At 36.8% G+C, this 14,445-nt stretch overlaps 1 protein-coding gene across 8 annotated transcripts in view; it reads right to left on the reverse strand.

The window, feature by feature from the left end:
• The window catches only part of Bbx (BBX high mobility group box domain containing), a 263,082-nt gene that overhangs the window by 43,372 nt on the left and 205,265 nt on the right, over window positions 1-14,445 (reverse strand). For all 8 annotated transcript variants that reach the window (XM_071615384.1, XM_071615383.1, XM_071615382.1 and 5 more), the window contains one exon: window positions 7,794-7,874. In XM_071615384.1, coding sequence (XP_071471485.1) covers window positions 7,794-7,874 — 81 coding nt within the window. The remainder of the gene's footprint in view (window positions 1-7,793; window positions 7,875-14,445) is intronic.

The following is a 14,445-nucleotide window of genomic DNA, read 5'->3' on the forward strand; positions in this document are numbered from 1 at the left end:
AAAAACTCACAACTTCGCATAAAATGATAAGAAACATCACATTCAAATAAAAGGCCTTCTTAAATGAAGTTTTAAGTATGAAATAATATCAGCAGGTTTATGTTCTGGGCTTGAGGTCTGTTAAGTGATAAAAACGTGGATAATATAAGAAAATTTGAATGGAGTCATATTTCAATCAAATACAACCAATAACTGGCAGTGATGAAATGAGACTGGGGGAATCACAGTCAAGTAAGATTATTGATGGGATATCATTCCTTGCCTTCTTTCATGGCTCCCTTCCTCCCTTTGGTACTGGGGATCTAACCGAGGGCCTCACAAATTCTAGATAAGTGCTCTGCTGTTGAGCTACATCCCCAGCACTTTTATTTTGAGACAGCATCTCATTTAGTTGCCCAGACTTGCCAAAACCTTTTGATCCTCCTTGCCCCAGACTCCATAGTAGCTGGAGGAATGTACACTATTGCACATCCAGCAACAGTGGCTTTTTAAAAATGAGTCATAATTTTCTATGATTAAAAATTATAATAGTAATAATATTATAACATTTTTACAGATGCTAGAAGTAGTTCCTCTTTACCTATCCATTTGATTTTAAGTGGCTTTAGTGAGAAGAGGTTGCCCTCTGAAAATGTCTTCATCCTTTTTCAATAACTTTTCCAGTTCCCTTGAACCCACCAGACCTATAATTTTTCTTTTTCACATATGATTATATCTGGAAGAATCCAGCATTCGCTTTCTTCAGCTTCACCTATACATGTAACTAGGGTAATAAACTGAGATAAAAGAGTATGACATAGACAGCAGGTACACAGACCTAACTTCATGACTGTCTTTTTTTAACCTGTCTTTCTTCTGTGCTCACAGGAACATGCGTATTTGCTTTCCAAACTCAACTACTTAGCTAGCAACTTCCTCTCTTCTCGACTCCTTGTGTATGAGAATTCCTCAACTGTCTCTTCCCCCTCAACATCTTTCATCTCTTCCTTTCTATCACAAAGCATCTTACCCTTTGTTTGCAAACATCTGGGCTTCCTGAAGTAGGGTTCCAAATCAGGGTCAAAATTCTTGAAGCTATCCTTTTATCACACACTCAGGGTCAAAGTTGGAGTCAATTCTTTTTTTCCTTTGCCTCTCACTTGTATTCAATCATGAAATCTATTTGAAAACCCTGAAACCTTCCTCTGACCTGTTTCTGCCTAACATTCCCAGTACCTGCTCCTACAAGATCTGATACCCACAGAGGTTTCCACTCCATTTCATGTACAGTTGCCAGGAGTATCTCTTCATGTCCTGCTTTTCTCACTCTCTACACCTGTCAAATCTTCAATGATTCCTTATTATTTTTCAAGAACAAAGTTCTTTGCTGTGCACTAAATATCCTCCCAATCTGACTGGAAGCTACACTCTACCTTCATCTTTCATAAATCTTCTAATGCAGACCTCTACTCTTGCCTATATGATTTACTTATTGCCATCTAACTATCTCCTTTGCTTGCTTTATATCTCTTTGCTTTTATCTCCCCCATCTCTATATTTAATTATGCATGAGTAACAATCTCCACTTTATATGGTCAGGTATAAAAGAGGGAATAGGCAAGTATTAAGTAAATGATGTCAATGATTGCTGGCCTCAAGAGTCAAAGCTCATCAGAAAAGGGAGAGGACAGTGTCATTTGAAGAGCAAATACCAAAGAGGGCAGCACTAATCAGCTCTGACCAATTATTCTCACAGAAGAAGGCTGACCCAGTGTCTGCAGATCCTCTAAATTTTTAGAAGCAGCCAGAAAGCTGCATTTATTTGAAATATAATTTTAAAATACTAGTCACTAATTGAAATGTGAAATATGATACAGGTCAACAAAATGTGTGCCAAATAAAGTATATCTGCCAAATGGAGGTGGCCCAAAGGTTGCTACTTTCAATTTCTGGTTGTTTCTAAATGACTCCTTTATCAAGAACCACCTTAATGCTCTTTTATGTTCTCTTCCTTGTGCTTGGTCCCTAGAACATTTCTGCCAATACTAATTTCTACCTTTTTTTAGTTTCACACATCATGTATCACTCTTAAGTAGTTTCATCATTTCACTACATGATTCGGTGTAAAATATAATTCATTCTTACTCTGTAACTTTTAAAATATTATCTCTCTGCACCTAGAGAGTAAGCTCCTCCAGGACAGGAGTTGTATACCAAACTTTCCTATAACGCTCAGCATCTTCCCAAAGCACACTCACGAATAAGCATTTATTTAAGGGTATAAGATATATCTTGGCAACTTCAAAAGTACAGACATTTTCCAAAAAGGAAATATAAGCTCCATTTCTTTGACAGCAGTCTTGAACATCTGTCATCTTTTTCAGCTATACACATATGTGTAGGAGTAAGCTGTCTTCCATGAGACTTCTATAATATGCACATGCCTATAAGAAGCAACATGCACAGTCTTCTTTAAATATTCATCAAAACAAGGCAACAGAACATCCCAGTGTGTCAGAGCATGGCAATGGAGACAGACTGTTTGGGTTCCTATCTGGACTCTTTAACACTGCCCATGTGACCTTAAACAAGTTACCTAACTTCTCTGTCATTTGGTTATGTCAAAAGAATGACAATATTACGCGCCTCAGAGGATAGTTCTGAGAATCAGTACATGTAAAGTTCTTAAAATAATGCCTAAACACAAGTAGATATTCAATGTCAGTTGTTATCATTTTAGGTTAGAAAATAAAATTCATTTGCTGAAAAAAATCCTACCAAAAAATTTAATCTAAAGTACATTTAAAATCATTCAGAAGTATTATGAGTAAAACTAGTAACAGTCTTTTCAGGTTTACACTCAGTCCCTACTCTATACTCCATACTCTGAACACCAGCACTATACTATGTCTGGAGATAAAGTGCTCCTATACCACTAATCTTATATGCTTTACAGATTTTGGCTCTTACTGTACTAAAATATGTGTTTACATACATTTGCAGGTAACTTCAGAGCCATACTGTTATTGGCATGGAATAGACTGTTATTGTCTGTTCGAATAAACTATCCCACTTATTAATTAGACAAGGGTGGTCTTTAAGAATATAATTTTCTTTACTGAAATGTATAGGTAAAGTTATCTCTGAATTTCTTCAGACTGTCTTCCAACTAAAGCAACTGTAATACAAAAAGACCACATTAGGGAAGAGGCTTTGCTGCTCTTTATATGATCTGTTCAAATTCATCTCCAAACAAATGGAAACCAATATATTATAGTATTTGCACAATTCAAGTTAACTGATTAACTGAACACCACAAACCTCCTGGGGGTTCAAACAAAAAGGACTGTATTTTTCCTAATTTGTTGACCTCAGCAGAAATCTCTTAAAAATAAATAAAATAAATTCTAGAATTTTCAGCTATTAAAAGTCTACCCATCAAAATGCCAATCATGTGCCCAAATCAGGTTCTTCCCTAGGGCATCATCTCTTGGCTGCAGTGCCATGGGAACATGGGGAGGGGTGAGTCCTTATAGCATCAGAACCAAGAGCACAGGCCTATCCAAGTCTCTTTGTGCCTTTTGCTGATTTCATCCAATTTTCTTTTTCCTGCTAGGTAGGTACAGATCACAGCACTAAGTACACATCTAAAACATTTTTTGCTGCTTGCCAAGGAGAAGACAGTTAACAACAACTCTGGCTTTAGAAGATCTGCTCACGAGAATGTGGTTGGGGAAGGGTGAGCATCAGCCGGCAGGTGAGTGCTTAGTTTTAAGCTGATTTCTGGCCTTTCACAAGGTCTGAAGCCTCTGGTTTAGTCATAGAAGACAGCAAGATAAAACTAACTGCCCATGGTTATGTCTTTCTTTTGTTGGTCCCTGCTAACTCTACAAAAGAGTCCATGACTTTCTCAGGGGAATGCCATAGGAAAGGGTGATATACAAACATATTTAACAGGGGGACATGCCAATTATCATAAGTAATGTGGCTGCAGGGCTGGAAGAACCCTTCCTGTGTCCTACAGTTGGTGGAAGAATCAGGGGAGCTTAGGGATGCTGGCCAAGTTGTGGCAAGAGTACTCAGGGGGTTGAGTCACAAGCTTTTTACCAGTAGTAGAAAAAACACCTGTCCGTCATCTCATTAAGCTCAACACAAACCAGCTGAATGCCACTCCTGCCACAGGGTGTGCATCAGAGTACCCCCAGCAAAGGCATCTCCATTATATTTTTCCCTCTTGTGGAAGACTGTTCCAGATCTGTTCTCTATGAATCCCACCCCATTGTGTTGAGAGCCACAGTTTCGGTATGACGCCTGGCATTTGCCAGGGGAATGTTTAAAAGGTGAAGTGAACCATTGACATGATGATTTCAGTTAAGCTATATATAATTGCTGTGATGCTGGATTGATTGAATTGTATATTTGACCTTTACTGTTGGGCAATGAGGCAGCTCTTGCCCGCTGCTTTGGAGTTCTCACGGGGATTCCTGGAGGGTTCGGGAAAGGTCCAGAGGAGGGATTTCCGGTTGGTGTGGTGTGTGCCTGGAGGAGCCGCGTGGGTGGCACTGGAGAGAGGTTCCCGGGGAGTGTGTGTGGAGTGTGCTGGTGGAGTTTGGAAATAAAGTTTGTTCCTGCTTGAGTGGCTCGTGATTTGTGCCCAGCCAGACTGTGGCACCATTGGCCTCCAGTGGCCTCTTGTCTGATCAAACCAATCTATTTTCTATGTACTCACTTGACCCTTGGGAAACACATCTTTACAATGCTAAAACTAAGAATGTAGCAGGCCATTCCAAGTTTCTCACTGCTGCCAACTTCCTTTGGTCTCTTTTTGCCTGGCGGATGCCATAGCAAATTTATGTCTAAAACATTTCTTGCTTTTTGTAAAGAACGAGAAGATACTTCTTGAATGTTCCTCCCTCAATCTTTAATAGTGGTTCTCCTGGATCCCCTACAGGTCCCTTGATGGGGCAGGGGTAAAGAACAGAAGTTACTTCTATGCTTTCCTCCCAAGGAAAGAAAAAAGCAAGATATGCTCCAGATGACCACAACACCCATGATGTCTCCTCACCTAGGATGACTTAGGGGTTGTAGTGGGGATGAGAGGCCTCTCAAAGTGTAAGGGATACTAACTGGATTATAAACCCCATGAGACAGGTCCTGTCCAAATCGGAAGGTATTTCTTGATGAATTTCCCCTTGGAATATATAAATTTCAAGCTGTCTCCTCAGATTCCAGGTAATAGCATGAGGTCTACTCAACAGGAAAAATCCACTTCAATATCTTATTATACTTACTTTTTTTGTTAAGAGGCACCAGAATAATTAAATATTCTATTTTGCTAAAAAAAAATGGGATAAAAATTAAGGATACATTTATCTACTAGTGATTATTTGACAATGCTGATTAATCCATTGTACATATATCTATGTTTAATCAGAAGGTGGAAAGGCTTTAGAATGTCATTCTAAAATGTACTTTTGGTATTGTGGCATCATATTCATGAGGTGCAAATAATAATGTGAAAAGAATTTCTTGGTAAATTATTTTTTAGCAACCCTGTTTCATCAAAAGCATATATTTTTACTCAAATATTATAAAAACCTAAGTCTGAGTATAAGCTGATTTGCTATAATTGGAATAGGCTTATTTCCGTCATTTTACCCCTTTAAAATATGATTCCAGCATTCAAACATCTGTTAAACCATAGCATCTGCTTCATATTTGGGACGCATCCCTACAAATTAGAAGAATGTTCTTTTTAATGAGCTCTGATTTAATAAGGAATCTTTTTTTTTAATGACTGGAAGAAAATGAGAAGACAAATTCATTTAGCACTGCTCACAGCTAAGTATCCCAAAGGATCACACATTTCTAACAACAACAAAAAAAACAGGTTTGTAAAAATAAATATTGCATGTTGAAAGATAGTTTTATAAATTAGTGTTAATACTTAAGTAAACATGTTATGTTTATATGTATGTGCATGCACACACATAGACAAATTACATAATCAGAAAAATCAGAGGACCCATACACACATTATCATTAAAGGAAAATAGTTACTTCCTTCAAATGTCTAGTCCTAACAAATTTTGCAGTTTAGAAAATTCATGACCTCTGTCTCTTCGTTTACTAAGATTTGTTTAGAAGTCCAACTCCATAGGATCTTTGTTGGATCTTCACTGTTTCAGTTGTGTGTGAGGCAGTAGTTTACAGTGACTCATGTAGTTCTTTTTAGAACAATTCCCTGCTGTCTCCCTAAGTTTTTCTCTGAGTTTTCCAGCCATTCGAAGCCCTCCATTTGAGTCTGAATTTGTCTTACACAAGCAGCACGTCAGCTCAGTGTCAGACAACAATGGGCTGGTTTGTTCCACTGTTTATATACACTACTATCTCAGGCCTTTGTATTTTTATATTTCTAATATGAATCTGGCTAGGCTTTAAAAACCTGATTTAAAGATATTTAAAACTTCCAAATGTTTATGATACAAACTACCATAAAATTTAGAAATTTTAGGAAATCTTATGTCATCTCATTAAGCTCAATACATTACAAAGAATATATAAAAGAACTGTATCACCAAAGAGCTCAGAGGAAACTCACTGGAAAAAAAAAGCGAGAGAGAATGGGTTTGGCAGAAAAGCTTTTTCATCATTCATTCACTCTGTACTTCGTAATTCATTGCAGGGAAAACTATGTCTATAGTGTCCTGGTGCTGAGAACATTCCTTTCACACGTTCCCTTGAGGCAAAGTGGTCACAGCCTGGCAGAGCAAGCTACTGTGCATGCCCAACAACAACTGCTTCTGGCACCTTCCCACCTGACCCATCACCTACCAAGGGAGGGCTCTGTCTCTTGCAGGCTTTATAAAAGCACATTTTTTTTTTTAAATACTTTCTCAGTGGAATGAGAACATTTTATATCCATGTCACATCAAAAAGTACAAGTGTTAGATGTTATAAAAATATAATGTTAGACTATGCCAGTGAATCCTTCACTTAAAAAAAATTAAAACATCAACCTGGTTTAAAAGTAATGCCTTCTAGAAATTTATAGATGGTTGAAGAGAATAGAGGAGAGAAAAGTAGTAATCCAGTATGTTAGTCAGCTTTTTCTCAAAGTGACTAAAATACTTGACAAGAACAATTTGGGGGAGGACAAATTTATTTTGGCTCACAGTTCTAGGGTTTAGTCCATGGTCAGCCACTGCTCTACGCCCAAGGTGAGGCAGAACAACATGCCTTCCACTGAAGGGCATGGTGGGGAAGCAGAGCTCCTCATGGTAGCCAAAAATTAGAGAGAAGGAAGCAGGTAAAGGACAAGGAAGATGAACCCTTCTAAGACACAACCCCCGTGACCCACCTGTTCCAATCATACCCCACCCGTCTATAATTACGACCCAGTAAGTCCATTCCACTAACAAGGCCCATTCCTCTTATAATCTAATAATTTCACCTCTGAGCATTCCTGCATTAACTCAGGAGCTTTTGCAGGACATCTCACATCCAAACCATAACACATGGGCTATTCTGTGCTCCACTGGACTTACTTAACTAAAGAGACAAAAAAAACCTTATTTTAAAATATTACCTTTGAAAATAGATTTTGTGATATCTCTGCATAACCTTTCTTAAGCTTAATGACTTCTAGTACTGAAATTCCTTTTTCATAAATTAAAGGTTAACTCTCATTGTTGAAAACTAGATATAACACATTTTATGGTCAAAGGTGAGATGTACAGTTTATGGAACAGTTATAATTATTTTGTGATTTCCACCTCTGCAGATCTTATCTCAATATATTCACAATAACTTGCCTCTGCCAGTTGAAAGAGTGCAGACTTCCCACAGCGTTTTACAGGCTCAGCACCACCCAACTGCGAAGTGTTTGAGGAGATCTATATCGAAAACAATTGACATAAAGAACATTAATTATGATACCAGAATCTTTGCCTTCCATCTATACACATATAAGAAATTTCCATCGTTTATGGGAATATTATTGCTCCCAAGTACCAAATAACTTTGAACACATCATGTTTGGGATGATCATTTTAAGAACTATTTTACTACTGTCATGTATAACTAATTAGAACAAATTGGGGGGAAAAGGAACTATTTTGGCAGCTCCAAAGTAAAAATAAATGGGGCTGGGGTTATAATTCAGTGGTAGAGCACCTGCCTAGCGTGTGTGAGGCACTGGGTTTGATTCTCAGCACCACATATAAATAAATAAAATAAAGGTCCATCAACAATTAAAAAATAAAAACAAACAAACAAAACAGGTGTCTCTATAGTGCCCATTTAATGACAAGAGTATTATCTTGCACATTCCAGGTTTGAACTCTAGAAACTTAAAAAAGATAAGCATTTCCATTTCTGTTTCTTTGATAAGTTTCCAAATTCATCAATAGGCCAAAAATAAAAGAGATTTAGAGTTATTTTGCATTTCAAGCAATTGGTTAATTTTTAAGAAAATATTTGGGATCTTTGTGGAAAGACAGCATCAAGTGAATCAACAGATTTTTTTGAGAATACATGCTAGGCAATAAATATGGTAGGCAATATGACAGGAGCTGAGGAAGCTAAAAGTTTTTTTTATAAACACTGACCCTGGCCATATTGCAAGTACACTCAAAGACTGATAATCAAGGACAGGAATCCAAGTTGTACAGACCTACGCTATGTTGTGGTACAGTGATATACATAACATTACATTGACTGCATATTTTTCTGGCAATTTGGTTAAATGGTGTCTGGGCACAGATAAAAAATGAATTAGCACTGCCTTATTTTCATATGAAAACTTCATTTTCAATTTCTAGTCTCAGTAAGAGCTGAGAAAGATATACACATTCTTCTCCTGGAGAAGTTCTATCATGGTTAGCTATGGTCTACACTTCCAGGTTCTTTGTGATTCTGAATTCTTTCCCAGTTCAGACAAAGTTGTTCCTCAATTGTTCAGGAAAAAATCCTGCCTGATGAATATATCCTTACAGGTGACACCCAGGACTCACAGGAGATTCTAGAAGTCCTAGAAGGACTAAGTGCTCACTGCTTGAGCAATTTCTCCCCAAGAAATCCTGCTGAGTAGAGCCTTTGTAGAAGATATATTTAAACACCTACAAAGCCCATCATAAAAGGTAAAGTTTAAGAAAGTCATGAGGACACTTTCTTCCACCAGGTGCAATAGGTTTTAACAGAGGCCTCCCATATTTACTTTGATCATTTGCTTTCCTTTAGAAGATGACTTATGGGGTTCAATCTTTCTGAAGTTTGGAATATTTTCCTCTAGCCAAATTTTTACTAATAAATGTCACTTCTACTTTTTTTTATATAAGCTACATTCAATTACTTATCATTAGACTGAGAGAAAACAAACTCATTAATTACCACTGACTCTTAGTGACTTTAGGAATGAGGTAGTGAACATAAACGACAGTTCTTTGAATTAAGTTTGTAGAAGTAAAGGGAGATGGCCTTCGTTACTTTCTGCTTTCTTTGAATTAAGGTTATAGAACTGAAGGGAGATGGCCTTCGTTACCTTCTGCTTTGTGGATTTAATTCAAATAATGAAAACTTTTAAGCCTCATTTACTTTACCTTCAATATGTAAACAACACCTGCCCTGTATTACATGAGACAATAAGATTTCATGTTAGTGAGCAGCACAGTGCTGAGGTCATAATTATGCTCTCAATATGAGATACAATTATTAGTACTAATGAGTTATTATGAACACTGGTAAACATAAACCCTTTTAGTACAATTCCAAAAGTTGGTTACAAACTGAAATCGAGCAGAGTTAAAAAACTGTAAAGCCTGAGGATACTACTTATATTAGATTTAGTCATTTGTAGAATAGTATACTTGCTGCTCAATTAAGAATTGCTGAAGGACAGGACAGAGCTGCACTACACAGCCCAAGCTGTTTTTCTAGTTCTTCCACTGGCTCCCTCTGCTGTCGCTTTTGTTGCATAGGTCTCTGCTCCAGGGCTGTGTTTGTTTACTATCACATATCTTGTGCCTAATGCAGAGCACAGCTCTGTGAAGAACTACAGACTACACAGATGCATTATCAGGTCTCCTTCCATTAAAGCACAGCTTCTTGACTTGAGTGGAGGACTGAAATGGATCTTTGCCTTCCAAAAGGAGCTCCCTATGTTAATGAGAACAGCTTTTCTCATTGCCTCTGGGAGAATTTTTACCTATTTATAGGTATAGGGCTGGGGTGAGATTTTATGCTTAAGGTTGCTAGAAACCTGATTTCCAAAATGGCATGTGGGGGAGGTCCAACACTTCCAGAATCTCCTAACAATAAAATTTTTGTGGAACGACTCAGTGGTATCACACAAAGATGTATTTCCTAAAAATGTCTTTTAACTTCTTAATTGGGGTGGTAGGTTAGTGGAAAACTGGACAGATATTAATTTTGATGGCTGAATCCTTATCTGAATTTCTCTGTAGCACCTGGGATTCTATTACTACAGTAGGGTCCTACTTCTCAGGTCACTCTCCTTTGCTAGCTCTTCCTTCTACAGTGTTCTTTAAATGTTGTTTTCCCCTCAGGGCTTTGTATCAGAGCTCTCTTTTTATGTCACACATGTCCTCTCAGGACTCTCATCTACACTAGTAGTTTTGATCTTAGGCACTGCTTGCACAGTGCTGATTTCTTGTATTGCCACTGTTCACCTCTGCTAATAATCTCCTACTTAAGAGACATGTATCCTTTCAGGTAAGAACAACATAGTTAATGTTAGTTTTTCAATGACTGTCCAGCAATGGAGGAAGTTCACATTTTATGGTAGATGGCATCACTAGAGGGTAATACTGCATAGTTTGTTCATGGCCATGCTTTTTACTTTCCTCAAATTGGATGGTGCTTGCCAGTCTATTAACTCCATTTTAGTCTCTATTTTGACTATTATGTGATAGTCAGATAAACAGTACTCATCCATAAAGGTTGGCAAAATGGTGGGTGAAAGAGTACATGAGGTAAGGCAAAGAGCTAAGAAAAATTACCACTCTAGACATTAAATTACTAATTTTATGTTTGCCTAAGGTAGACAAATGCACCAAGGAAACAGGTGGTAATGATCAGAATAAAAGTAGGTAATGGTGGAATTTTTTGCAAGCACAAGGGGTATCATAAACATTGTAGCCTTGGAGAAAAATGACTAATAATTGTTGAATGAATTAAAAAAATCAAAGAACAATTGTACAATATGAGGACAACTGGTCTTCCTTATCTTTAAAGGAGTATTAACAGTTCCAATAAAATACATAATATGTCCACTAATTAGTTGCAGTGTAAGTATATGATGTTTTTATGAAGTGTACTATTCCATAACATATTTGGAATTCATGGAAATAAAATGTTTTAAATTTGGACTTAATGTTTATATCCAATTGTGACAAAACCTTAAATTTTTTGAGATTATGCTTGTACTTTTATCGACAGTATCTTCTAAGGAAAGTTTTAATGTCCAGATCTAAATTAGCTCTAAACCATCTAAATAAGCTCTAAACCATCTAAATTAGCTCTCCGTGTCTTTAAAGTAAATATGTAATTTTTCAATGTAAATATCTACTATACCACAGAGAAGAGAAGAGAATGCGAATTGGTCATGGCTTTTAGACCTGGTAAATAATGGAAAACAATAGCTCCCTCTCTGGCATTGTGTTTGGTCATCAGTCTTCAGTAAACCAGATCTAAAAAGTGACTGATGTGTCATTCTACCTGTAAACAACAAAAGATGCAGACAGGGAACTCATTCTGACCAACTTAATGAATCAGAGCCTGGAAACACAGAGTAATAGCAAATTGGATGAGCTGAGATGAATCTGGATGAAATAAGGATGTCAATATGGAATGAGAGACGGGCAGAAATGGGATGGGATGCAAGTCTCTGCATTCTGTTATTTCTTTCTAGATCCAATAAAGTAGATATATTATTTTCTTCCCTTTAATGTAAACATTCATAAGGAATATATAAACAAAATGTGCTTTATTGAGTTTCCTGGTTCCATATAGGTTTACTCCGATAGGCTTTAAAACTATGGTTAAGGAAAAAAAAAATCCTTCTTTATGTGAAATAAAACACACACACACACACACACACACACACACACACACACACAAAACTATTTCAACCCAAAGAAGTGCCCAGGGCTTATTTGTTTTTTAAAAAGTAGGTTTCTTGGACAAATATATTACACAATAAATGACCCATTTCTAAGAGATCGTATAGAGAAATCTCTCCAAGAGTTTGTATATGAAATTAGCAGGAATGGTTTCAAAGGATTTTGGATGCTTGGTTTTAAAATAACATTAAAAAATAAGTACATTAAAAAGATCTAAATGAGGGGCTGGGGTTGTGGCTCAGCAGTAGAGCGCTGGCCTTGCACATGCGAAGTCTTGGGTTCGATCCTCAGTACCACATAAAATTTTTTTTTTTAAAGACCTAATTGATTCTTAAGCTATATGAACATTCATTTCTAACTAAGTAATAATCTACCAAATCCCTCTGAAAAGGGATGGGTATAAAATGGTCCACTGGACAATTTTCAATTACTTACCAATCCCTTCCTCTTTTCCATCCCTTCCCCAATGAGGCCATACAGATATAGTAGAGTGTCAAAACAATCATAATTTAGTAATTTGGGGATTAAAAAAAGATAACTAGAGATAAGTGTCTTAAATTGTGGTTTCCTAAAAGAAAACCTGATGGCATACTCTCAGGCCCACACTTCCACTGATAAATCAAAAATTCTGGGAGTGAGGTTCACCTATCCTTCTAGGTGACACTGATATACTTTAAAGTTTGTAAAGTTTTGCTACAAAATAATTAGAACAAGAATTTCATGAGATTTTTCTGTTTGTCAAAGGTGATGGTGTATCATGAGATATAAGAGCTTTAGGTATATCATCATAGTAATTATAGCCCATTTTGTTTCTACTGTAATATACATGCTCATGGCAGATTTTAGTAGATAATTTTATTAGTTCACCTAGCTTTTTTTTGGCGGGCGGATTACTGGGGATTGAACTTGAGCACTTGAGCACTGAGCCACACTCCCAGTCCTATTTTGTATTTTATTTAGAGACAGGGTCTCACTGAGTGCCTCTCCATTGCTGAGGTTGGCTTTGAGCTGAGATCCTCCTGTCTCAGCCTCCCAAGGCCCTGGGAATACAGGTGTGTGCCACCACGCCCAGCTAGTTAGTTCTTTTTAACTTTAAATAAACCAGCCCAGTATTGGGCTGACAGAAGGTCAGATCAAGATTGAAACTTAAGCTTAAGCTTCTCTTTGTCATAAGAGGAAAATGACTAGACATATATCCTTACAGTATCATGAACTTCTCTTACATGACACATATAACATTTAAAACTAACAGAAGATGCCATAATTTATTTAATTTGCTTAGAAATTGAAAGGGCTTATATCATCAACCTATGCAAAATATAACTAGGAAAAGTAATACCCTTAGAGTTGAGAATAGGGAATTGCATTGAATTCTAGAACATAATAGAAAACACTTTTTTACATTATCCATATAATTTTGGGTTTTCCATCATGCATGCCTTCCTATGTTACAAATCATTGAAACAGCTCCTAATAAGTTTTCAAATAAACAATATTATTAAGCTTCTTCAAATCCTACATACTCTTCTTGTCAAAAACCAAAAGCCCTCAGAGGCAAGTGCTCTTGAGCAGTGGGACAACTCTCCTGTCAAATAAGTTCTTTTCTTCCTTAGAAAATAAACTTAATAAAATTAAGAGTCAAGGAACGAATCCTCGAGTCTTCTGAAGAGTGTGCTAAGCAGCAAAGACGAATTACTTTAAGAGAGGTACAGGATCTCTTTCTGCACAATCACAGGATAGTGCCTGTATAATATCAAAGTAGGCCCTTGGAACTGCTGCAGGGCTTCAGGGGCTCCTAATGAATCTAATGATGGAATATCTTTTAAATAACATCTAATCATGCTGTGGACACCAACCAAGACAGCTCAGATATCTCACATTGACATTTTACATTAAGTTGAATACTCTTGGTAGTTAATGCATATGCAAATATCAGGTGTGTCAAAGTTGAGCCACTATACCTTTCTAATATTCATGCTGCAGAATAGAGAATTTAATCAAACAGAATACATGGCAAATTCTGTTTTCAAGAAAATGTTTCTGAAAAGTTGGATGGGAACAGCTCAGTTATCAATATTAAAAATAACCTTAGTCAACATGCCAAAATTCTTTCTTAACTCTTTAAAAACTTATTAGGAACAGACAAATGGGTATTGACAACCAGAGAAAAAGATGTGCTATTAAACAAAACCATTTTCCCATACACCGAAAACAGCAGCCTAATTATCAGAATGGAAAATTATAATAAAATCTTAATTTATTCAGATTCATCAAGCAAATTGTTCTTTATGAAATGATAACATTATGTATTTTTGTCACCAGTTGT

The sequence above is a fragment of the Marmota flaviventris genome, chromosome 8, assembly GCF_047511675.1.
Source record: "Marmota flaviventris isolate mMarFla1 chromosome 8, mMarFla1.hap1, whole genome shotgun sequence".
In the NCBI taxonomy this organism is placed as follows: Eukaryota; Metazoa; Chordata; class Mammalia; order Rodentia; family Sciuridae; genus Marmota; species Marmota flaviventris.